At 35.8% G+C, this 27,869-nt stretch overlaps 1 protein-coding gene across 1 annotated transcript; it reads left to right on the forward strand.

Annotated features, from left to right (window-relative positions):
• The first annotated feature begins 286 nt into the window (after positions 1 to 286).
• Positions 287 to 27,869, forward strand: LOC121379940 (erlin-1-like). Its single transcript, XM_041508630.1, has 13 exons — positions 287 to 369; positions 11,714 to 11,830; positions 13,517 to 13,539; positions 14,628 to 14,708; positions 16,105 to 16,151; positions 16,680 to 16,741; positions 17,318 to 17,443; positions 18,659 to 18,791; positions 21,767 to 21,858; positions 23,600 to 23,689; positions 24,601 to 24,680; positions 25,410 to 25,541; positions 26,853 to 27,869. The coding sequence occupies exons 2-13, from the start codon at positions 11,743 to 11,745 to the stop codon at positions 26,862 to 26,864; spliced, it is 966 nt and encodes a 321-aa protein (XP_041364564.1). The 5' UTR covers positions 287 to 369; positions 11,714 to 11,742; the 3' UTR covers positions 26,865 to 27,869.

Below are 27,869 nucleotides of genomic sequence, written 5' to 3' on the forward strand. Positions count from 1 at the left end.
GTGTTTATGCCAAGACAAATTGGAATTGTTGACAACAAATGCTGGAATGAGGATATTATACTAATCTGTGTCAAGTGACTGTCTGTGGTGTCTGAACCTTAATGGGAACTTTGAGTCAGTTCAGCTAGTAGAGTACTAAGTTCACTCGTTTGATTCCTCATAGAAAAGTCTAACCAATTAGTCACTCAGTGGAGTTTTTTTTTATCGCTGTCCCGAGATATTTTACCAAAATATTTGTTATTCTGGGCTCTCCAAACATTGAAGGAAAATACAACAAAGAAGAATGCGCTAGGTGGCGCTTCATATGCTAGACTGCGTGTTTGTGTGTGATCGAGCACATGAGAGTTAGATTTTTTAGATCAAGAACAGGTGAGTGCAGCTTGATTGCATGAAAAATATCGTAATGCTGCTGCTAGATCGTAACTGCGACATGCATGAGTTAAGTCATGGTTGTTTCACAGTCGCGTGCTACAGGGCTGTGTGTTCCCTGACTGCGGATTTTTGCCTGTTGTCGACCCTAACCCAGTTTCGATAGTCAATCGTTACAAACTTTGTACTGGACGACATGTTGGTGATTTTTTTTTTTCAGCTTTTAAATAAATTTTTTAATAAAAAATAATGGTAGGACTTTCCTTTGGCACTGTCACGTATAAAGAACATTATAAAGACTTATAAGTTATAATAAATAGGCCTACGGTCGACGACAGTCACTTTTCGCACCCTTGCTTTGGGTTCTTACACAATAAATATAGCATATCTTACCGTAATTTCACTTGAAATATTTTTTTTGGTAGGACTTTCCTTTGGCACTGTCACATATAAAGAACATTATAAAGACTTATAAGTTATAATAAATAGGCCTAAGGTCGACGACAGTCACTTTTCGCACCCTTGTTTTGGGTTCTTACACAATAAATATAGCATATCTTACCGTAATTTCACTTGAAATCCATATTTCGTAAGGAACAATTTTTTAATCACAAGATTTTCTTCAAACAAATTCAGATGCATTAGTAATGTTCAAACAAAATATTTTCAGTAGCAAGTTTGCATTGGAATTTTTCCAGCATTCTAAAAACGGAAACGTCATGTACCCAGTGTATGGTTATTGTTAGCCTGAGTACTCTGACTGTCACTGTAAGAGAGCTAGACGGACATTTGGACATAAATATGCTCTCATTACAGTCAGAGACCAAGCTATGTATTTTTTTGGCAATTCCCCACAACCAAAAAGTTGGCAAAGATTTCCGCTCTAATACCACAACAATCCTATGTTTGAAGTCGAATACCTTTACATCGATCATTTTCGAGTTAACTGATTAAAAAAAATCCACGTATTAACCACCAATACACATAGTACAGAAAGAAATCCGACAGCACCCACATTCAGCTACACTTCGTGGCACTCCGTCGCAAGAATTACAAAGCTCGGTGACCTATTTCGTGACGTAGATCATGTGATCGCCCACTGGGCGATTCTGCCTTGTGCAACAGTTACGGGGCCGTCTCATACCAAGCGACGTTACAACATGGTTTCGTTTTGTGTTTCTGCGATGGAATGTGCATGCTGTAAAGAACGTTTCGAGGATAAAAGTGGACGGTTTCGTAGAACAGGAATTTGTACACAAGTTAAAGGTGGGCCCAGTGCTGCTCAAATATTAAAGGGACATTCCTGAGTTTGCTGCAATGTTTAAGATATCGACTAACAGAGACTTTTTAACGATTGTAATTGCATATCAAATATATTTTTCTGCATAAAATATTAGTGACTGTATATTAAACGTGTTTCTGATAGTTCTAATATTTGTACTAGGTTAAATTTCATTTTATTTCCTAAAATATGTTTTTTTCGTACATACAAAATTATTTCAAGACAGAATCCAGTTTAGGCTTCTTACAAATATCAAAACAACCAGAAACACATTGAATATACAGACACCGATATTCTAAACAAGAAAATATATTTAATGTGTAAGTGTAATCGTAGAAATATTTTATTAGTCGGAAACATCTTACAATGGAGCAAACTCAGGAATGTCCCTTTAAGTGATGTTTTTGATGTAACTGTCACTCCCGAAAAAGAATTATTCGTCTGTCTCCAATGTAGTTTGACAATTCGTTCCTTGGACACAAAAGAAACAAACAATTGTCAAATGTGGAGATAAAATTTAGAAAAGTTAAAAAATCAGGCTCATACATAGCCACAAAACTGCCAGCCACCCCAAGTGCCCGACAAACACCAAAGTGACAGAGTGGTACACACGCCAAGCAGGCATACCAGTCGTAGATCAAAAGACTTTTTCACCTGGAGAAAAGGTGAATATAATATTGTTTCTTTGTGTGTGTGTGTGTGTGTGTGTCTATACCACTCTCTGTCGCTTTGATGATTGTCCACAGCCCAGTGGTAAAGCGCTAACTTGATACGTTGTCGGTCTGGGTTCGATCCCCATCGGTGTGTCCATTGCGCTATTTCTCGCTTTACCCAGTGCACTACGACTGGTATATCAAGGCCGTGGTATGTGCTATCCTGTCTGTGCGATGATGCATATAAAAGATCACTTGCTACTAATGATAAAATGTAGAGGGTTTCCTCTTTAACACGGTGATCAAATTACCAAATATTTGACATCCAACAGCCGACGATTAATAAATCAATGTGCTCTAGTGGTGTCGTTACACAAAACAAACTTTTTTTGTGATTGTCGGGCACTTGTCGTTTTGAGACGGCCCCTGGTAGACGGAATGGCTGAGTGGGCAATCATGTGACGCAACGTCACGATATAGGTCGGCGAACTTGGAATTCTGTTGTCTGGAGTTTGCCAAAGCTTAGCTGAATGTGGGTGCTGTCGGGTTTCTTTCTGTAGTGTGTGTATTAGTAATTAATATGTGGATTTTTTTTAATCAAGTAACTCGAAAATGATCGATGTAAAAGTATTGAACGTTAAACATAGTATTGTTGTGATATTAGAGCAGAAATCTTTGCCAACTTTTTGGTTGTCGGGAATTGCCAAAAAAATACATAGCTTGGTCTCTGACTGTAATGAGAGCATATTTGTGTCCAAATGTCCGTCTAGCTCTCTTACAGTCAGAGTACTCGGGCTAGGTTATTGTAAGGCGATTCAAAGTGATGTCATTGGAAAGATGAAAGAAATAAAAATTACCTTTTGTCAAATATATCATATAAAAAAATTACCGTTAGATATGTTTTATTTACTGTGTACGAAGCCAAAACAAGGGTGCAAAAAGTAACTGTCGTCGACCTTAGTTAGGGTTAGTAACTGTCGTCGACCTTAGGGGGGGGGGGGGGGTCATGCGTGCCCGCGCTGTAATTTATTATTTTAATAATTAAAATCACAGGAAGGGGTAGTGGACCATCTAGGCTTTCCAGGGGAGTGCGTATCATCTGAATGAGTTCCTAGTGGCGCTGCTCACCCAGGGGCCACACCAGGCCTGTCCCCCAATTTATTAATATATAGTGGTGGTCGGAAAAAGCACTTCTTGAGCGTAGTGGTGGTCGGGCATGTCTGAGTGCTGGCAAGGCCGACCAGCGTGGGCAGAACACTGGGTGTAAAGTAAATAGGTTTTATTATTTGAAAACCCCCCCCCCCCATATATATATATATACTCTTCAAAAAAAGAAACGCAAAAGGGTACAAATGGGTTATAACTCCGATTTTATGTTTCCTACCGGTTCATGCTTTGTGAATATAAGGTCATTGCATGTCCCAAACACATTCCCACGGTTACATTCGATAAAACGCAGCTACTGTACAACAAAGTTCCAAAATGTGAATATTCACAAAAATGCAGCCACGTGCAAACCATGTCACCACTGCACGTGCGTTGTCTGCACGTGCAACATGAACACCATGAAGACGCAGGCGAATCCAGAACGGCCGTTGCCAGGGCATTCCATGTGTCCCCAAGCACCATCTCCAGACTGTGGGACCGTTACCAGCAACATGGATCAACACGTGACCTCCCTAGATCCGGTCGACCACGGGTCACTACCCCCGGGCAGGACCGCTACATCCGGGTACGCCACCTTCGGGAACGATTGACTACTGCCACCTCCACAGCCGCAGCAATACCAGGTTTGCGCAGGATATCCGACCAGACCGTACGGAACCGCCTACGTGAGGTAGGAATTCGTGCCAGACGTCCAGTTCGAGGTGTCATCTTAACACCACAACACCGTCGACTCCGACTGCAGTGGTGCCAGATTCATCGACAATGGCCTCAACTGCGATGGAGACAGGTGTGGTTCAGTGACGAGTCCCGATTTCTGCTCCGACGTCATGATGGAAGATGTCGCGTGTATAGGCGTCGTGGTGAACGTTATGTGGCAAATTGCGTGCAGGAAGTGGACAGATTTGGCGGGGGTAGTGTCATGGTGTGGGCAGCCATCTCACACACTGGCAGAACTGACCTGGTCCACGTGCAGGGCAACCTGAATGCACAGGGCTATATTGACCAGATCCTCCGGCCACACATCGTTCCAGTTATGGCCAACGCACGCAGTGTTCCAACATGACAACGCCAGGCCTCACACAGCACGTCTCACAACGGCTTTCCTACAGAACAACAACATTAATGTCCTTCCTTGGCCATCGACATCACCGGATTTGAACCCAATTGAGCATCTATGGGACGAGTTGGACAGACGCCTCCGACAGCGACAACCACAGCCCCAGACCCTGCCCGAGCTGGCAGCAGCCTTGCAGGCCGAGTGGGCCACCATCCCCCGGGACGTCATCCGTACTCTGGTTGCTTCAATGGGCAGGCGGTGTCAGGCAGTTGTCAACACACGCGGAGGCCACACCCGGTATTGACTCCAGATGACCTTGACCTTGGTGGTGTGTCCTATCACTTACTCACAATGGACTAGAGTGAATTGTGAACAATCCTGCAACATTTGGTAATTATCGGACTCGCCATTCAATAATTAAATCAATTCTCCAAATGTTACGACAATGTGGTTTTGCGTTTCTTCTTTTGAAGAGTATATATAAATAATTGACTGAATTAATGTGTATACTTACTTTCTGTCGCACTTGTATTGAGGTAAGTTTTCCTGGCACCTCTGTGTGACAGTGCGATATTTACCCCGCTTTGCAATGCATTGTTTTGTTCCTCACGCTGCATCGCCAGTAGATAATAACAGAAAATGTTAGTAAATACAAAGGTGAAATTTTGTAGAATAACACGCAAACAAATATCAATCACTAAATACAATAATTACCAGTGGTCATCTTAGAATTTTGTTGTTGTTTTGTTTTTTAATTGTTATTATGTATTTAATTACACACAAGAAAACAACCAGAAAGAGTTAATTAATTACACACAAGAAAACAAACCAGAAAGAGTTAAGTTATTAAAATGTAAATACTCTATGAACATATGAAAATCCGTCTCGATCCACAAGCTTCGGTTTGGTCCGACTCTGACTCGATATGTTCACTGGTTTCTTCCTCAATAGACCTAAGATATAAAATTGAAAGTGTTGTTGTAAGTTTACATAATTATAGATAAGAAAAAAATACTGTAAATAATCAAGTATTAGCACAAAGGTATTTTGGCGTCATAAAATATTCCTGATTGACAACTTACCTTTCTCAAATGACTTCTACTGAATCCACCGATCCAGGACGTTGTAGATCGGATATGTCTGCATAGTTTTCTTCATTTTCATTGTTAAATGAATAAGCAGGTACTTCATCTGGGTCATGTGGGTTGGAGTCTGGCTCGGTGTCTTCAACGATTTCTTCCTCTGTAGACCTAAAACATGGAATTGTTAGTTGTATTTTATCTACTGAGATTAGGAATGATTCGTCAGTAATTAGATTCCTCAAGTTTTCTCATTATTAATTAAAAATGTATTTACATTTAATTTTAAAACAAGTTAAACTGTTTGTTATGTTGGTTGGGTTTTTTTTTTTTTTTTTTTTTTTTTTGCTTTACAACGATTGAAGTGTCTCCACCTTAACAAAGCACAATTTAACAGTGTAACAGTGTTGAACAAGTATGGTACTAGTTAAAACAGAAACACACTGGTACTGATTGAAATGTGACAAAACACTGCATCTATGTTGGCACGAACTACATATCTTGCAGAAGACATACAACATGTTCTATATTTTGACAGCGCCAAAATAATGAATGAAAATAAAACATTAATATATGAAGTTTTAAACCCATACCATCTCAAATGACATTTTATTGGAGGTAAAAGTTCATTGTAAATTAAAACAAAATTTCTTTACAAATTACCATCAAACTGCATAGGTTAATTCTATTTTTTTCTGATACAAGTTTTAAGGCAATTTTTGAAACATCCAAGGTAATCTCATTGACAAAACCATAATACATGATCAGGGGCCTGTTTCACAAAACCTTCGTACAAGTAAAACTACTCGTACGATGCTCTTATGACCACTTTGGTTGTTTCTCAAAATCTTCGTATGTACGAAGATTCGTAAAAAAAATGTCGTAAACCTATGACAGCTTAGGACCACTCGTACGGCTTATGTTTTAATCGTACATTTCAATAATACTCTCACTGGTATCGGTTAGATGTAATAATGGCTGCAGCATACGAAGTTGTACAGAACGAGGGGAGAGCTATAAGAAGAAATAGAATTTTCAGAGACCAAACAAACCTTTTTGATGTGTTTGATGACAAAGAAATGATAGCGAGATACAGACTTTCACGGGAATGTGTAAAGACTTGTGTGACTTATTGAATGACAAACGCTTCGCTGTCATGCTTTGCCAACTTCACTTCAAGTGTTTGCAGCTCTTCACTTTTTCGCTACAGGTACATTCCAGTCTGTAGTTGGAGATATTCTTGGAATAAGCAAGTCATCAATGCCAAGATGCGTACATGCTGTAGCTTGTGCTTTAACCCGGAAAGTTAATAACTTCATCATGTTTCCTATGGATTTAGATACTAGACGTCAAATAAAAGAAAACTTTTACTCAGTTGCTAATTTTCCAAATGTTCTCGGCGCCATCGATGGAACTCTGATTTCAATCCGGTCTCCCACCAATGATGTGTGTCGTAAAGGATATCACGCCATCAATGTCCAAGTGGTGTGTGATGCTAAATTAAATTTCTTGAATATTGTTGTGAAATGGCCGGGAAGTACACACGATAATTTTATGCTGACAACAAGTGAACTTTGGCAGTTATTTGAGTGGTCGGGTGGGCGATGGTTACATTCTTGGCGACAGTGGCTACTGTTTGAAGAAATGGTTGTTGACACCTGTCAGTGAACCAACGTCCCGAGCTGAGGAACGGTACAATACAAAGGTGCTTGGACAAGAGTGGTCGCAGCCTAATGTTCAGGCCGGATCGATGTGTTAATGTCATCGTTGCAACTGCATGTTTACACATGATATGCATGAAACATGGCATGCCTTTGCTGCAAGAAAACGAGAATCTACCAATTGAAGGAAATGATGAAAATAATAATATTGAACAAATTGATGGAATTACTGCTAGGCGTCGCTTAATTGCAAATGTGTTTGCCTAGAAATTATTAGGTGCACCATAAAGGCTAAATGTATATATTTGGTTATTGTGTTGTTCTGTTTTCCATATATTTTAATGTATGTATGTGTGTGTGTGTGTGTATGTATGTAACTACACACATACGCATGTATGTACGTAGATTGATAGACGGGATTGATTTTTGGATGGAATAATGGATGGATGGATGGGTAGACGAATGGGTATATTCCTTTAATTTCTGCATATTAAACATGAGAGTACAAACATTTAATTTCTACATTTTAATATCAAAACAGTTTGCACTACTTGTATCATATAAAAACAGAACAAAACAAAACAAAACAAAACAAATCCACCAAAACAAAATTATTCAATATGTTCATAACAGCACTTCACTCGTAGTCCGTGGTTTCCTTTTTTTCTTAGTTATTGATTAGATTTTTTCATCTCTAACTTTTGTTTTTCCACTTCCAGTCTCATCTTTTTCAATTTTCAATCTTTCTTTTTCAACCTGCAATAAGCATTTCTGTACTTCTAATATTTCTTGATCTACTTTTAGCCTTTGCCTTTCTATTTCAACAAGTGGATGTTCAACTTCAGTTTTCCGCTTTAAATTTTTCTCATTTGAAGATGTCGATGGGTGTGGTGTTTCTGTTGACTGTTCATTGGCTGAATAGGCGAAATTTGTAGGCGGGTCAGTGTTTTCAGGGCCGTCACTAGAACTGTTAGAAGAACGATTTTTATCTTCTTTTCTTGATAGTGTTTGCTGATTTCCACCATCGCTCTCATCCAAAGTATTTGTAACTACAACTTCGGCTGTATTCACACTAGCTGTATCACAACCACCAGTTATTCCTTCAACTGCAACATTGCCATAAATTTGAATGATTTTTTCATCTGTGCTTGATAAATCGGGCGGCTTTTCCTCTCCCCATATCTGCTTTAATAATTTACAACGTTGACATTCATTTTTCTTGGCAAGGCTAATAGAATTTTGCCATTTCTTTTTAACTTCTGTCACTGTCCTTTGTTGTCCAGTATTAACAGCATTGACTTTTTCTGTAATAATGCTCCATTCTCTCTGTTTAGTAACATTTGTGATGGCACTGGAGAATTTCGCAAACAGTATGGACCGTCTTTGATCAACTTTGATGCAATAATGTTACTTTTTCTTCTTTTGTTTCTTCTTTCTAGCTTGTTCCCTACTCATGTTGGTTTCTTTAGTTACAACTAACAGAATAAATTTAAAAAGCATGGACATGGGTTCAGAAGAATAAATTTTATCAGCACAGACTTTTGCCAGTGCATGCACGAGGGAAAAGGACGATCTCATTTATAAGAATTTTCGTACGAATACATGTTTACTACAACACTTACGAACATTTTAAGCAACAGTCGTACAACAAATCGGATAACGTTCGTATGAGTTATCGCACGCAGGCCCGTATCTTAGCACAAAGCGAGTCAAATGGGTATTTGGCAATATAGTGGATGATTCCATGGATCTCTATCTAGTGCCTAGTCTTTACTCTCGAGTGCCAAATAAACGTACACCTACGTTTATTAAATTTGTGAAAAAATTGTGGTGTCTACGCTTATTCAGCACCCTACGTTTAATTACATCTTTAAAAAATGTAACCCTCTACGCTAATTCAGCACCCAACGCTTATTACAATTCTTAATTTATCAAAATTAATGCTTACATGTATACATGTATAGCCTCAATAAGTCTATTAGGGGTACCGATTTTTCGCGATCACGGATTTGCAAATCTTAAACGGAATTTACAATTTTCTGAGTTGTCAAATAAAATGCCAACTTTTGTGGTCAGAAACCAAATTCTGTTTTCATTACTAGTCAATTTTTACAATTTAGCTAAATTTCCAGACCCTATGCTAATTCCACACTCTACTCTTATTGGTTTTAAACAAATTCCACACCCTATGCTAATTCCGCACCCTACTTTTAATTGATTTTAGACAAATTTCCAGACCCTATGCATATTCAGCCCCTATGTTTATTAGGCACTCGAGAGTAGGAGAACAGCCACTTCCTGAGGAAATCATTTACTGATGATTTCACCCCTCTTGCATCGTCACAGTTTATTCCATCCCTCTTGCATTGCTATATCAAGCAGCATACCTAAGCTGTTCTAGCATTTTGTACAGTGGCGTAGGCAGGAAAAGGTCCAGCCCTTAACATTTATGAAGATTATATGTTATTTCTATTCATTACTTAGACCTAAAAAAGTGGGGGTTTTTTTTAATGTGCGGTCTAGGATCGATTCCCATCGGCGGGCTTGTTCCAGCCAGTGCGCCATGACTGGTATATAAAAGGCCTTGGTATGTCATATCCTGTCTGTGGGATGGTACATATAAATGATCCCTTGCTAAAAAAAAAAAATATATATTTTTTTTAAAATGTAGTGGGTTTCCAAGGCGCATATGCAGACATTTCAGTGGGGTTGGTGGTTATACACTGTGTTGAGCGAAGTTTATATGGGGCCTTGCTCCCCTAGAAAATATATATATATATATTTTTTTTTTTATCTTGGGCAGGTAAGGGTTTCGACCCCCAATACCCTCCCCCTGCACATGCACCTGTTTCCTCTCTTAGATTATATGTCAAAATTACCAAATGTTTAACATCCCAATAGCAGATGATTAGGTCTATTAAATCAATATGCTCGAACACTGATGTTGTTAAACAAAACAAACTAATTTTACCCTTTCCAAACAAAATAATATTTATTTGAATTTTTCCATTTTAACACACGTAAAATAAAAAAATGTGAAAATGGTCTTTGTCTACTTTAGTTTATTTTATTAAAAATATATACATGATCAATGTGTTACACAAACTAAACTTTGAAAGTTCTACTAACACTTTGTAAAATATTAATTCTTAAATAGGAAGGTACGATTGTCGATAATACGTTGTCAAGATCAAAACCGGTTTTAACGAAAGAATAGTACCGTATCCTCGACCAAACGTTCTTCGTACAGCGCAATATTTCTCATTTCATTTTTTGAGACGATCCCTACAATTTCAAATCCGCAAGCGCACATGTCAACTGAAACTGACAACAGGCTGTCGTTTGTGCTTTGCCGAGCAATGGCGACACAGGTGACAAATCGAGCGTATACTTTTGACATTCTCCGTTCATAGCGAACACACTTTTAAAAGTGCATTTGAGCTTGTATTTCATATTTGTGCATGATAGTATTATATGGTAACCAGACACTGTAACTTTAAAGTTAAACGCCAATTTTTCGGTTTTCTTTTGACACAAATAGACTATATACAGTGAGCACATGGTTATTATTCAACAAAAAAGCATTATACTTATAGTTTTGATTTTGGCTGTGCAGTTAATTTTCAGTGTGATAATTGTAGGGATAGTTGAATTTGAGAAGGTCCAGTAAGCTTTTCCTTCAACTGGTGACTATGGTTTTCATGTTAATTTCAACCTTGGTGTAAGAAAATGTTCAGTAAAATTATCTGTTTTGTTAAAGTTTTTTAACTAGCTCAATTATCCTATAATTTAAAAGAAAAAAATCACTTGCCATTGAATCAGTGCGTTTCAAAATTCTTTAGCTAAGCTAAAAGTCTGAGACTGACAGTGACATCAGATTTACTAGGAAAGTTATTGTATTTTAAACATGGTTATTTGGATGTCGAAAATTTGCTAAATATTAGTCAAACCCTGCAAGAAAATGTACAAAGCAAAAAACATTGTAAAAAACCCCTGAATTTAGTCTGAGGCTAAAAAGTGCCATGGGCAATTGCAGGGGTTGTTAGTATTACACTGGGTACACTCTATCCATCTTCTCACACAAACAATTTATAAAGACAGAATATGGCTAGAGGACACTATAATACAATAATGGTAAAATCTAGGGGCCCATTTCACAAAACATCGTAAGTTTACATCTGCGACTAGCACTAGTTAAACCGGTCGTACATTTGCATGTGTTTGGCATCTATTTCAAGCAGAACATTACATCATTATGAAAGATGGAGCATTTTAAAGACAAAGAAAATGAAATGTTTGTACTTCAGACTACGTTGGAACTTTGTACTGTTAGTAGTAATAAGAACTGTGGTTTATTCGTAGATTTACATTTACGTGCAAAACTTACAATGTTTTATGAAATTGGACCCTGGTTGTTAACTTTTTTCTCTCTTTTTTTTGCTCAGATTGTGATTAATTCATTAGAACAGCAGCCATGTCTCAAGCAATTGTTACCATGCTTGGTATTGGTGGAATAGCCTTGGCCATGTTTGTCAATTTCTCCATCCACAAAATTGAAGAAGGTGAGAATTACTGTTTTACATATATACTTTGAAGTATTTTATTATTCATTAATGTTTAGGGGTTTTTGACAATGGACAGAAATGAATTTTTTGGTTTCAGAAGGTATATCTTGAGGATGATTTATGTTTTTTGTCAGTTGATCAGAGGTTAATTCAAACATTCTGATTTCATCAGTTCTTAACATAGGCCCCTTCCAGGGCTAGCTCTGGGTGAGCAAAACAATTTGCCAAATTGTCTATTAAACTTAAAACATTGTCAGTTATTTTCTAAAAAAAATATCAATTATTACATGAAATTATTTCGCCAAACTAAAGTAAAATTTGTCAACTGCTTTCAAAATTCGCAGTTGGTGAATTTGGCAAGTGCCAGAGCTAGCCCTGCGGTTACTAAAGGCAAGTGGTACACAAATGTACTTAAAACTCCCAATTTTATGTGTTGATGTTTTGTAAGTTTGTCTGCTCTGGTAAGTTAGTTTAACAATTGTGCATTACATCAGTTAGTGGCCTTTAAAAAACCCCATTCCCATTTTGGTTCAATCTCGCTAATTTTCCCAATCTCATCACACGTGACGTCCTGAAAAAACCCAGCCCTGGATAAATCACTGTTGATATGATTTGTATCTCATCGTGAAGTGAAACCAATGTGATATGAAATAGCAAGACTTCACAAGATATGTGATAAGTTGCGACAAATAATAATATTTAACAAATAATTGTACCTAAAAAAAATGGTTGATCGCTATTGTTTATTACTAGTGACTTATACTTATAGTATTATTATTTCACTAATACATTTATTTCACAGAAATATTTTTTTATATAACATTATTTGGCAAGTAATGTCAAAAATAAAACAAACAAATATATAATTTAAAAAATACCTACCTAGTGTAATATGGAAAGGAAACTTAATTAAGTTCGACAAAGAGCACGTTAAAAATGTGCATTTAGTTTAGCATTGATCAATGGTGGGTTGGTTTGTGCACACTGCTCTGTGACACTGTTATCTGGTCTCCCCACGTAGGCCACTAGTGATAGATGTGTACAACACAGTCAGCTGGTACTCTAACTTTACACTGTGTGACTATTATGCATGACTGACTGTTGTTAAACAATTTCTGATTCATATACGTGTATATGTACCATTACTTCACCCAGATTTATCTCAAATCAGGGGGAAGAATTTAGCTCAGTCGGTTGAGTGCTTGCTTGAGGTGCTTGCATTGCAGGATTGAACACCTATGGATCCATTCAGCTGATTTGGTTTTTTCTCATTCCAACCAGTACACCAAAACTGGTCAAAGGCCATGGTATGTGCTTTCCTGTCTGTGGGAAGGTGCATATAAAAGATCCCTTGCTGCATTATGAAAACTAGCAGGTTTCCTCTGATGACTACATGTCAGAATTACCAAATGTTTGACATCCAGTAGCCGATGATTAATTAATCAATGTGTTCTAGTGGTGTCGTTAAACAAAACAAGCTTTATCTCAGCGTAGGTACATGTATTGTTACCAAGTTGCTCAACAGGCTTTTTATTTTATTTTTTCTCTCCATTTTATTGTTTTCTGGGATCTTTAATGCACAGACTTAGTGTATTAATTTTAATTTTATGTTACGCTATGTCATAATGTGGTAATACAGTTTCAACCACAGTAACAATAATACCTGTAAATTGCTTGTTTCAGGTCATATTGGAGTGTATTACCGGGTGAGAATTTGACATTTAATCAGCTTTTCTTTTATTGATATTCTTTCCTTTAAACATTTTTGTTTTTGGTCAACAAATTTATTTAAAATCATGTGTTATATAGAGAATACTTCATGAGTGGGTGTTAGATACCATTTATCTTATGAGTTGTTTTACAACATACAAGTATCTAGCAAGAGAAAGTGAATTTGATACGTTTTTAAACAACGTGTTGTAAGATAAATGGTATCTAGCGGACATGAATGTAGTATTCTATTTCTTACATATCCTCTTATAATATATTTCAATGCCTTATCCAACTAAAACTGGAAAGTATGATATAATTATGTAAATATATATGTTTTGTTAGACAAATGATCTTATTGATTTTTTAGTTAAATGGTTGTGTTAAATGATAAGTAGAATGTAAGTAGTAACATACATATATGTATATGTAATTTGTATAATTACATAACATTTTATATCCAAACATTTTATCTTAAAACCCTTCTATCTTTTTTAACTCCCCTGTCCCACATACATACATACATACATGTAATTTGTATAATTACATAACATTTTATATCCAAACATTTTATCTTAAAACCCTTCTATCTTTTTTAACTCCCCTGTCCCACATACATACATACATACATGTAATTTGTATAATTACATAACATTTTATATCCAAACATTTTATCTTAAAACCCTTCTATATTTTTTAACTCCCCTGTCCCACATACATACATACATGTAATTTGTATAATTACATAACATTTTATATCCAAACATTTTATCTTAAAACCCTTCTATCTTTTTTAACTCCCCTGTCCCACATACATACATACATACATGTAATTTGTATAATTACATAACATTTTATATCCAAACATTTTATCTTAAAACCCTTCTATCTTTTTTAACTCCCCTGTCCCACATACATACATACATGTAATTTGTATAATTACATAACATTTTATATCCAAACATTTTATCTTAAAACCCTTACATCTTTTTTAACTCCCCTGTCCCACAAAGCCAATCTTTTATAACAGAGTGTTTGATAAGAATGTCAAGAGACGTAATTGTTTTGTTTTTCCATTTTCCAGGGTGGTGCTCTGCTGTCCTCAACCAGTGGGCCTGGCTACCACTTCATGTTGCCTTTTCTGACATCGTACAGATTCGTTCAGGTATAATCAAGTGCACATGCAAATCATCCTTTTCTGACATCGTACAGATTCGTTCAGGTATAATCAAGTGCACATGCAAATCATCCTTTTCTGACATCGTACAGATTCGTTCAGGTATAATCAAGTGCACATGCAAATCATCCTTTTCTGACATCGTACAGATTCGTTCAGGTATAATCAAGTGCACATGCAAATCATCCTTTTCTGACATCGTACAGATTCGTTCAGGTATAATCAAGTGCACATGGAAATCATCCTTTTCTGACATCGTACAGATTCGTTCAGGTACAATCAAGTGCACATGCAAATCATCCTTTTCTGACATCGTACAGATTCGTTCAGGTATAATCAAGTGCACATGCAAATCATCCTTTGTCGTTTAAACAAATTTTTTATTTACTTTTATATTTCTTCACTTTTATTAAGATGAATAGAGAATGATATAAAAAAAAAATCCTGCACCAACCAATACACTGCAAAAAGTGTGAGTTGGTTATAGCTGACAAAATATGATGATTTTTCATTTTTAAACATGAATTGGTAGTTATGACTCCAAGAGATAAAACAGTTTTTAAATAGTGTGCAGTAATATCCTATGAATATGTCTCATTTTAATTGTGCAAATAATATATTTTTTGCACAGACCTGACTGTTTACATGGCACTATCACTCTGGTTTCCTCCCCCCCCCCAAGACTAGTTCAAGAAGAGTAATTTTTAGCTTCCCATAATGTGTGAAAAAAAGAAGTAAAAAAAGTGCTACAAAAGGATTAAATATCAGATGCTCAATAAGGAAGGAAGAAATGTTTTATTTAATTATGCAGTCAACAGATTTTAATCTTGGTAATATGGTGTCAGATATATGATTGTGGACCACACAGATTACGAAAGAGGAAACCTGCTGTGCCATGCACAGTACTACTCTTTCTGATTAGCAGCAAGGGATCTTTTATATGCACCATCCCACAGACAGGATAGTTCATGTCCACATCTTTTGTTACACTAGTTGTCAGAGCTAGCTCTGGGTGAGCAAAACATTTTGCCAAACTGTGTATTAAACTTTATAAATTACAGAAATAGACAAATTGAAATAAAATAAAATTTATCAACTTCTTTCAATTGGTGAGTGCCAGAGCTAGCCCCAAGTTGTGGAGCACTGGTTGGAATGAGAAATAGCCCAATGAGTCCACGGATGGTGGTTGATTGTAGACCAACCGTGCATCATCTGATCACTTTATCATGGGGCTATGTCCTGTCCAGTCTCAGTATGGAAACATCAATGGTAACAGAGTAACTGCACACTGTATTAGCAATGATTCCTGTCAGTGTGTTTATTAAAGAGTTAAAAATATTTGCATTATTCATATTTTAAAAAAAATGTGTCTTTTTGTTTGTAGACCACTTTGCAGACAGATGAAGTGAAAAATGTACCATGTGGAACCAGGTAAAACTTCTTTTTTTGTTTTTTGTACAGACCTGTGTAAGAGAAAACTGTTGTACATCAATATTGTCTCCAACATATGTTGGAGATCACATCTGACACTTGTGATTGGCTGTTCCAATCTCATGTCCCGAGTAACCATAAATAAGTGATGATGTATAATTACATTGTGTGTCTATGACATCATTAACATATTATATACTTTCTGTACTATTTGTTTTGTGTATTAATAAATTACTTTTTCTTGGTGTGTAAGACAATTTATGTGTTTGAGACAGTTCACTCATTACGTACACTTGTCTCGGTGACTAAGGTGTTTACTTTTTCAAATTCCCCCCCCCCCCCCCCCCCAAATCTGTTTCTGTTTTTGCATTACACCGGTGTTCGACATTTAAACTTAGCATTACAACAAAAGTAACAGATTTGTAAAATATAGTTTTCATTCACTTGAAATGAAATCCTGCAGTTTCAGCTAAGTCTATTAATCTGTTTTACAAGGATATTTATCATATAACTTTGTTTTATTTTCAGTGGTGGTGTTATAATTTTCTTTGAGCGTATTGAAGTTGTCAACAAACTAATGGCATGGGCAGGTTAGTAATGTGTATTTTAGTGCTTATTGTTTTCCATGTGTACACCCCAGTCTTTCAGTCTAGTAAGATTGATCCCAGTCAGTGGGCCCATTGGGCTATTTCTCATTCCAGCCAGTTCTCCACAACCAGTATACCATAACAAAGACTGTCGTGTGTACTATCCTGTCAATAAAAGTACTCTTACTGCTAATTCAAAAACACTGTCTTGGACTGGTAATGTCAGAGGTTGTGCCCACGACGGGTGTGCTTAAACATTTGTTTAATTAAAGCACACCAAAAATGTCTCGTACTCAGTTGAAAAAAAGTAGCCATAGAGTAGTGACATTGTGTTTTCTCTTTCATTATCTGTATGGTAGGTACTTGAATGAATGTTTAACAACACCCCAGCATGAAAAATTAGGTACTTAACTACTTAACCATATAACCGATGCATATAGCTATAAATAAAAATGTTGAGTGCATCATTAAAATTTCTTTCTTTTCCATAGAGACAGGATTTTGGAAGACTAAGCTAGCTGATATATTTTTGGTAACATTGTCGACTAGTCAAAACTAAAGTTATGTTGTTGTTTTCAGCTCTAGATATTGTTCGTAATTACACGGCAGACTACGACAAGACGTTGATCTACAACAAGGTGCACCACGAGTTGAACCAGTTTTGTAGTGTCCACAATCTGCAGGAAGTCTACATAGAAATGTTTGGTGAGCTTCTCTCCATATTTCAGGCCCCCAGATTTCACAAAAACAGTCGTTTCCGGTAACGTGTCTGTAAAACCACTGAACCCAAATTTGGTTACCCATGATTATTATATTAAGTACAACTATTCAACGAAAATAATATAAACAGTTTCTGATGGATTCCCATTATTACACGGCATTGAACCAAAAAAGTGTTTCCCATGAAATTTTAAATCCTGATATTTGTCATATTTTGTGTTAGTCATAATTTAAGAAATATTTTATACTCATGGTATTTTTTAATTATTTTATTTGACGAAAGATATAGCTTAAATGGTCGACTGGTTGACTGAGGTTCTTCAATTGTAGGATAGAAGCCTTTAAGCAAACAGTTTTTCGAGTCCCTACCAGTGCTTTATATCTGGTATATCAAAGATCTTACCTTCTGGGAAAGGGCATATAAATGATCTTTTGCTGCTACTGGAAAAATGCAGTGCATTTCCTCTGAAGACTGTCAGAACTGTCAAATGTTTGCATTAAACAAAACAAACTTTAACTTACACGTATCAGGCATTGGATTTATGGCTTTTTTTCTATGATTCAGCTGGTATATTAAAAAAGATGGAAGCATGGATTCCAGCTAAATTTGCAGCCTTTTTCTTTTATTTAGTTGTTAGGGTGATGCTTTTACTGAATTTCATGATACAGTAGATGATGCATCAATTTACAATAGTAATATTTATAATCGAAGTAGTAAGACAAAATGAGTTTTTGATTGACACAAGTGGTAAAATGTTTAGTGGCATACGTAGGTTTTTAAATGTTCCATATATGAAAACTATTTTGATTTAGATTAGGAATTTGTTTTGGACTTTAAGTTTCCATTTTAGTTTATCATAGGACTGTTACCGTCTATGAATTTCATTTTTAATTTATCATGGGACTGTTACATGCTTTGAGTTTCATTTTTATTTTATCATGGTACTGTTACATGCTTTGAGTTTCATTTTTAGTTTATCATAGGACTCTTACATGCTTTTATTTTTATTTTTAATTTATCATTGTACTGTTACATGTTTTTATTTTTATTTTTAATTTATGATAATACTGTTACATGCTTTGAGTTTCATTTTTAATTTATCATAATACTTTTACATGATTTGAGTTTTGTTTAGTTTATCATAGAACTGTAACATGCTTGTGGTAAAGTTATGACACCTCTGTTATGCTGTTTTCCAGACCAGATAGATGAGAATTTAAAGCTAGCTCTACAGAAGGATTTAAACACCCTGGCTCCTGGTCTGACTGTCCAGGCTGTTCGGGTAACCAAACCCAAGATTCCCGAATCCATTCGCAGAAACTACGAAGCTATGTAAGTATTTCTGTAGTGGACGGTCTATACCAGGCCCCGTGCTTTTAAAACGTTTAGAGTCTAGACCCAAAACTGAATAGTTAATAGTCTAAAACTACTTAAATGGTTAAGAAGAGAATTTTCTTTAAGTCTCTATAACACTAGCTACGGCCCTGACTGTTCCGTTATAGCACTGTACAGATAATAAATTAATTTGTCGACATATGCACCATTTTACAATGTAAATTGTAGTGGAAATTTTTACTGGTTATCATGCCAAATATAATTCCTTGTGGTTACCCCAAAGGACATCAGTCTAAACTATTTCAGTACAAACTGATTAAAGGGACATACCCTAGTTTTTAAACACTAACACATATTTTTGACTACTATAACCGTTGTTGATAACTTAAATCATACTTTACTTAGATTTTATTGTTTAGATTATCAATTCGATACATTCGAAGTGTTATTGGTCATCCTGGTGTTCATAACTTAAATCATACTTTACTTAGATTGTATTGTTTAGATTATCAATTCGGTACATTCGAAGTGTTATTGGTCATCCTGGTGTTCATAACTTAAATCATACTTTACTTAGATTGTATTGTTTAGATTATCAATTCGGTACATTCGAAGTGTTATTGGTCATCCTGGTGTTCATAACTTAAATCATACTTTACTTAGATTTTATTGTTTAGATTATCAATTCGGTACATTCGAAGTGTTATTGGTCATCCTGGTGTTCATAACTTAAATCATACTTTACTTAGATTGTATTGTTTAGATTATCAATTCGGTACATTCGAAGTGTTATTGGTCATCCTGGTGTTCATAACTTAAATCATACTTTACTTAGATTGTATTGTTTAGATTATCAATTCGGTACATTCGAAGTGTTATTGGTCATCCTGGTGTTCATAACTTAAATCATACTTTACTTAGATTTTATTGTTTAGATTATCAATTCGGTACATTCGAAGTGTTATTGGTCATCCTGGTGTTCATAACTTAAATCATACTTTACTTAGATTGTATTGTTTAGATTATCAATTCGGTACATTCGAAGTGTTATTGGTCATCCTGGTGTTCATAACTTAAATCATACTTTACTTAGATTGTATTGTTTAGATTATCAATTCGGTACATTCGAAGTGTTATTGGTCATCCTGGTGTTCATAACTTAAATCATACTTTACTTAGATTGTATTGTTTAGATTATCAATTCGGTACATTCGAAGTGTTATTGGTCATCCTGGTGTTCATAACTTAAATCATACTTTACTTAGATTGTATTGTTTAGATTATCAATTCGGTACATTCGAAGTGTTATTGGTCATCCTGGTGTTCATAACTTAAATCATACTTTACTTAGATTGTATTGTTTAGATTATCAATTCGGTACATTCGAAGTGTTATTGGTCATCCTGGTGTTCATAACTTAAATCATACTTTACTTAGATTGTATTGTTTAGAATATCAATTCGGTACATTCGAAGTGTTATTGGTCATCCTGGTGTTCATAACTTAAATCATACTTTACTTAGATTGTATTGTTTAGATTATCAATTCGGTACATTCGAAGTGTTATTGGTCATCCTGGTGTTCATAACTTAAATCATACTTTACTTAGATTTTATTGTTTAGATTATCAATTCGGTACATTCGAAGTGTTATTGGTCATCCTGGTGTTCATAACTTAAATCATACTTTACTTAGATTTTATTGTTTAGATTATCAATTCGATACATTACAAGTGTTTTTGGTCATCCTGGTGTTTTTAATATCACAAAATGCATTTCTCATATTTTTAAAAGCGCACGTGCATCTGAGAAGTAACACTTATGGAGTTGAGTTTTAGTCTATTTTTAGAGGGTATTTCACCATTTCAAAGTCACAGACTCACGTTTCACTCTATTGTAACTTTATCCAAATGTGTTATAGGTTTGTAGATTAACTAAACTTAGTGTTAATTTTCACGGGTTGAAACTAGGGTATGTCCCTTTAATATTCACGAAGGTCGACAGTTCAATTTTTATATAATTTACAACAGATTGTTTGAATAAACATGGGCAATAGTTGGTAGATAGTGTTTACATTTTTGCAATTAGTGATGACTGTGTTTTTTGCTATATGGACTCTAGTCACCATTTTATAACCATAACCAATCTTAGCACCAAAAATAACATTTGAGTATGAGCACTGGGCCTAATTTATATTAAAAACAACAACTTTGCAGTATCATCCTCCAATCCAAGTTAAGAAATAATATTTTGATAAAAGTAAACCCCAAAACCTTATAGATAATAGTACTGTATGTATTGGACTCAAGTTCAGACTCCAAATGTTCAATATTGAAGTCTAAATGATAAAGTTACTGAAGTCTTTATATATTTTAAAATTATTAGTGTTTTATATCCAGATGCCAATTATTAATTAGTCTAGTTTGGCATCTTAACAAATGTGACACTGTGTATGTCTTCCACATCTGTATTCGGGAAGTAGTTTTATCTTCTGAATCTTGATTCTTACTGAAGTCTATGTATGAAAATTATCCAGTGTTTGACATCCAGGTACCAATTATTAATTAGTCTAGTTTGGCATCTTAACAAATGTGACATTGTGTATGTCTTCCACATCTCTATTTGGGAAGTAGTTTTATCTTCTGAAATCTATGTATGAAAATTATCCAGTGTTTGACATCCAGGTACCAATTATTAATTAGTCTAGTTTGGCATCTTAACAAATGTGAGACTGTGTATGTTTTCCACATCTGTATTTGGGAAGTAGTTTTATCTTCTGAATCTTGATTCTTACTGAAGTCTATGTATGAAAATTATCCAATGTTTGACACCAGGTACCAATTATTAATTAGTCTAGTTTGGCATCTTAACAAATGTGACACTGTGTGTCTTCCACATCTGTATTCAGGAAGTAGTTTTATCTTCTGAATCTTGATTCTTTTTTTTTCTTTTTCTTTTTTTACTTACATCCAGGGAAGCTGAAAAGACGAAGCTATTGATCGCAGTCCAGAAACAGAAAGTTGTTGAGAAGGAAGCTGAGACTGAAAGAAAGAAAGCTGTCATAGGTTGGTAAAAATCCATGGACTTGGGCTGTTACTAATAAATGGGCATGGGAGGTGTGTGTGTTTGTGTGTTTGTGTGTGTGTGTGTGTGTTTAGGTGTTTAGAGGTGCATTATCATAGCTCAACATTTCACTAGTTTCACACATTTTTGTGACATATAAGTACAAATTTATGGATACAACACACAATCATTGCATAATTAACTCTTGAATATCAGAATTGTAATATGCTACCTCTGGGTGTAAACAAAACAGTAGCTACCCCCAGAATTTATTAGCCAGTAATAGTAAGTACTTGAAAAATCTTTGCTTTTTTCTGGTTTATTGCTGTGTTCCTTAGAAGTCATGAATATCATATTTCCCAATTCACAAGTTGTGAAGAGCTTTCGTTTGGCGAAATAACCTGTGAACACAACTTGTGAACTTGGATACGATTTTCTGTCTCAATCTTCATAATTCGTTAAAAAATGGCAGAACAAACGTAAATATTCATGCAATTATGGGCAGTTACAACTGTTAGGTTTTGAATATTCTCATAACGAATGTTTCATGCAACGTGTGTTTTCTGTTGTGTCTATTTTTATGAGGATATTTAGCCTGACCTTTAGATTGCAGCAAAGACACTGCAATAAACGCTGTGTCAAAAATAATCAGTCCTATACCAAGTACAAGCATGCTGACCTTAACACCACTCAAACCACTGAAATGCTAAGCTATAGTTAAAATAATCAGTCCTATACCAAGTACAAGCATGCTGACCTTAACACCACTCAAACCACTGAAATGCTAAGCTATAGTTAAAATAATCAGTCCTATACCAAGTACAAGCATGCTGACCTTAACACCACTCAAACCACTGAAATGCTAAGCTATAGTTAAAATAATCAGTCCCATACCAAGTACAAGCATGTTAAAATAATCAGTCCCATACCAAGTACAAGCTGACCTTGACCTTAACACCACTCAAACCACTGAAATGCTAAGCTATAGTTAAAATAATCAGTCCCATACCAAGTACAAGCATGCTGACCTTAACACCACTCAAACCACTGAAATGCTAAGCTATAGTTAAAATAATCAGTCCAATACCAAGTACAAGCATGCTGACCTTAACACCACTCAAACCACTGAAATGCTAAGCTATAGTTAAAATAATCAGTCCCATACCAAGTACAAGCATGCTGACCTTAACACCACTCAAACCACTGAAATGCTAAGCTATAGTTAAAATAATCAGTCCCATACCAAGTACAAGCATGCTGACCTTAACACCACTCAAACCACTGAAATGCTAAGCTATAGTTAAAATAATCAGTCCCATACCAAGTACAAGCATGCTGACCTTAACACCACTCAAACCACTGAAATGCTAAGCTATAGTTAAAATAATCAGTCCCATACCAAGTACAAGCATGCTGACCTTAACACCACTCAAACCACTGAAATGCTAAGCTATAGTTAAAATAATCAGTCCTATACCAAGTACAAGCATGCTGACCTTAACACCACTCAAACCACTGAAATGCTAAGCTATAGTTAAAATAATCTAAAAATGCATTTCTAAATATCTACAACTGTTTACCAACTATTAGTAACGTTACTGCACTAAAAAGACTTTGGTAATGGTATGCTCACATCAGACAATAAAACTCAATGTTGTGCCATATTAGTGAGATCTAAAGACCTGATATAGAGATACGATGGGAAGGTTTAACTTGTACAGTGTAGTTTGATTTTGTTTACAGAGGCTGAGAAGACTGCGCAAGTGGCCAAGATAACCTGGGAGCAGAAAGTTATGGAAAAGGAATCAGAAAAGAGGATGTCCGAAATTGAGGGTTAGCTTATATTTTCCTTTTTTGTGTCACCTAAATGCACTATGCGAATGAGACATAGGTACATAGATGTCAACCATTACGAATTTGGCGGAATCATTACGAATTTAAAGAATGGATTACGCTATTACGATTGTCTATTTAAAATTCTGATTTTTAGAAAGAAAAATAATTTTGCATATTTGGTGTTGGATCGTATTTTGGAAGGCACATACATGTGTATGTTGTTAACACCGGAGAAATGGAACTTTTTCCTCTCTTCACCGTCAACAATCATAGATTGGTTTCCTGCCTTGTTCTTTAAACTTATGGATTCTAAATAGCAAGCAAGACGATATAGAATAAAAGTCTAGCAATCGGTCTTCCGAACAGTCCCGATGTTTGCCGATTGCGTACGGCCTTGAAGTTGACTTTACCAAAATGTCGAAAAACATGCTCCTGAGCTATCACTGATAACATTCCTATTTTGATGGGTGGGATTCCGATGACACTCCAACTAGGGTTGGCATCTATGGAGGTATGCAAAATTAGATTTGAATGAAACAATCTTTCTTGCATTTCTCAGAGGCCTGGGGTAAAACTTGAGATTGACAGAGCTGTTCTGAGAAAGGCAACAGAATTATTTGATTAAGTTACAGCTTGTCTTGTCAAAAACGATTTAGTCAGGCTCTAGGTAATTTGCCTAAATCAGTCATCAGAACTAGGACAGATGGGTGGAGCAGTTTCATTGATGGAAATAATGATCCACAGGCAACATTATTATGGGTTTTTTATAAAAAAAAATTATGTGAAACAAATCACCGTTTGTCATCTGCTTTTAGTTCCTGTATTGGATTTTGTTTAATACAGGATTTGAAAAACTTCTTTAATAATTTGAAGAAAAAACAGTTTTTAAAACAATTTTCTTTTCACAGACATTGCTCATTTGGCTAGAGAAAGATCAAGGGCTGATGCTGAATTTTACAAAACAGAGAAAGAATCTAAGGCAAACAAGGTAGGTTTTGTCCTTGTGAAAATGTGTATTATTTTCCCCATGGGGTGGGACCTAGCCTAGTGGTAAAGTACTAGCTTGATGCGCGCCCGGTTTGGGATCAGTGGGCCCATTGGGCTATTTCTCGTTCCTGCCAGTGTATCAAGGCTGGTACATCAAAGGCTGTGGTATGTGCTGTCATGTCTATGGGATAGTACATATGAAAGATCCCTTGCTACTAATAGAAAAAATCTAGCAAGTTTCCTCTCTTAATCTATATGTCAAAATTACCACATGTTTGACATCCAATAGCCAATGATTAATAAATCAATGTGCTCTAGTGGTGTCATTAAACAAAACAAACTTTAATATGTCAAAATTACCACGTCTGACATCGAGTAGCCGATGTTTACTAAATTAATGTGCTCTAGTGGTGTCGTTAAACAAAACAAACTTTAATATGTCAAACTTACCACGTCTGACATCCGATAGCTGATGTTTAATAAATCAATGTGCTCTAGTGGTGTTGTTAAACAAAACAAACTTTTATTTCCCACATATAGTTAAAAAAGTAACGCAAGACATGGAAACCAAATTGCAACACTGATTAACTAGGGTTCGTTTTTATACAGTTAACCTTTAATAGTAACCGCTGTTTGCTTTGTTAAAAATAAACAAGTGAGTTGCTGTGATTTAGTTTTTATGGTGTATTTTATGTTTGTTATCCTAGTAAATGTCTTTTTATCCTTCCAGCTGAGGCTAAGTAAGGAATATCTGGAACTAGTGCGACTCCAGTCTGTGGCAAAGAACACTAAAATCTATTTCGGTAACAACATACCAGGGATGTTTGTGGATCTGCACCTTGATCAGGAGTTACTGCCCAAGGTTTGTACCAATTTTTTAAATAAATATTTTTGTTAATGACCTTATAGTAATACAGGGGTGCAGAAAGTACTCGCCTACTCATCAAATGCGAGTAAAAATTCTTGGTCTGACGGGCAATCTATGTTTTTTTCTGACTGACGTTTTTTTTTATTATTGCTATTTAATTTTATAAATATCTATGAAAGAACTGTCAAAAACTTGTCTTTATTAGACTATTAAAACATATATTGATTTGTGAATATAATACATGATTTTATAAAAGGTTGTAAAATTACAGCCCCAAAATGCCATGCTTTATTTTCTATTAACTGAATCAATGTAGATTTAAAGGCATTATAACTGCAAATAATAGCAGGTTTTGGGGGTCTATTTTCTTGTTTGTTTGGGGTTTTGTTTCACAGAATCATGGTTACCATATTTTAAATAGACAATGGCCACTGGTTAAACTACCAAGTTGGGGTTGGGGTGTCTTTGTACACCTTAGAGGTGTACTTGAGTTTTAAAATGTATGTGGACTAGTATATTTATTGCAATTTTTACATCAGGTCCCTAGACTTTCTAGTCTCCAAACTTAACTTCATGTATTGTTTAGCCTTTATGTTAGGCTTTAAAAGTTTTATAAGCACAGTGCCGGACCTGCATATTTTATATACAGTTGCAGGAGTCAAAATGGAAGTAATATTTGGCCTGCTGTTAATAACACATCACGAGGTGAGGTGAGAGGGTTCAGGATAGTGTATAAAAAATCATGACATCGGAGATGTATTTTAAAATATTATGGAATTAAAATATAACAGAATCACAAGCTAAATAGCAGATGGGTTAATTGTATTCAAATATACTGATGGAAAGAAATAAAGGAGCACACGAGTAGTAACATCAAATGTTGATTACAACCAAAATCCTCATCCACAAGTATCGGGAAATTAACCGTGTTACTGGACGTCAACCCCACAGTACTGACATGCAATGCCACAATACATCTCTGTATTTTATACACACATTACTACTCCAGTAGTGAAGTACATTTGGTCTCGGATACCATGCGTTCCCATATTGCTTTCCATCAGTATATGTCTCTTTGAAAAAGGACCTGTGATTTTGGAGTAGTTTTAACAGGTGAATTTCAATGTCACCTGCTTGGTCTAAAACATGGACTGCTTTTCACTTGTCGCAGGATGCTATTTCGAACCCATCTGTAGGTATCTTCTTTTTAGGAATCTTCACTTTTATTTTATTCAAATATGAAAGACATATTGTGTTTATTCTCCATTAAACAAAAATGCATTACGCTTGACATTTTTATTTCAGAAATCACCATGATCGAGGGAAGTGCTGAAATCAACATTCCCAAGTATCCATTGCTCAATTAATTTGAAGATTACTATTGTTATGTCTGAATTCCTTTTTCTGTTTTGGGGTAAAAGATTTAACTGGTAAAAAGCTAACTGGTGTGTGCAACATTCTAATCCGTTATGTTGAAACTTGATGGTTTTACACTAGACTTGATATACTAACTACTTGATGATCTATAAACTGTACTTCAAGTCTTGTGTTTCTCATATGGTGGGTTCCTTGGGAGTGGAGGGTGGATTGCAGGTTTGTGTACTCCAAGCTGGCCTGGTGCTTATAAAACTAGAGTCTAGACTCAAGACTAATAGAGTCTGAGACACTAATGTCACCAATGTCATGGCAACGCCATACAAATTGTATGCGTGTGACGTCATTAGAGATTGTGTCTGGACTTGAAACGTTTTATAAACACAGGCCCTGGTGTGCATATTGTCAGGATTAATGAATCTGATTTTGTTTGGTTGCAGTGACCAAACACCAAGGCTCATTGTCATAAAATGTTAGTCTTGACTCAAATCTCTAATGACTTCACATGTATGCGGTTTGTCTGGCATTGCCATTGTATTAAAAATTCAGACTGTTATTTTGAGTTTAGACTATAACATTTTTTTTTATGAGCACAGGGCCAGAGTCTGTGAGGTACTGGGTTCGTATCCCATGTTTTTTCTTCATTTTATTAAATGCCAAAACACGGACAAAGACATTGTTTGTTTTTGGACATTACAAACATGAATCATGGTGATGAGATGAATGGTGAAGCCACAGTATTTTCATTTCAATATGGGACTACTTGACATGGTCGTGCTCCACGCTTCCTGTCAGTTGAGCTATCTCGGTATCACCCGAGCCTGCAGTACACAGAACCTGCAGTGCATGTCGGGTAATCATCCCCCATGTAAGGATCATTTACTCGTGAGACGCACGCATAATCGCACCCGTGAAGTGGGTGAAACTCGTATGTGGCGTTACATCTAC

Source organism: Gigantopelta aegis, chromosome 8 (genome assembly GCF_016097555.1).
Source record: "Gigantopelta aegis isolate Gae_Host chromosome 8, Gae_host_genome, whole genome shotgun sequence".
Lineage (NCBI taxonomy): Eukaryota > Metazoa > Mollusca > Gastropoda > Neomphalida > Peltospiridae > Gigantopelta > Gigantopelta aegis.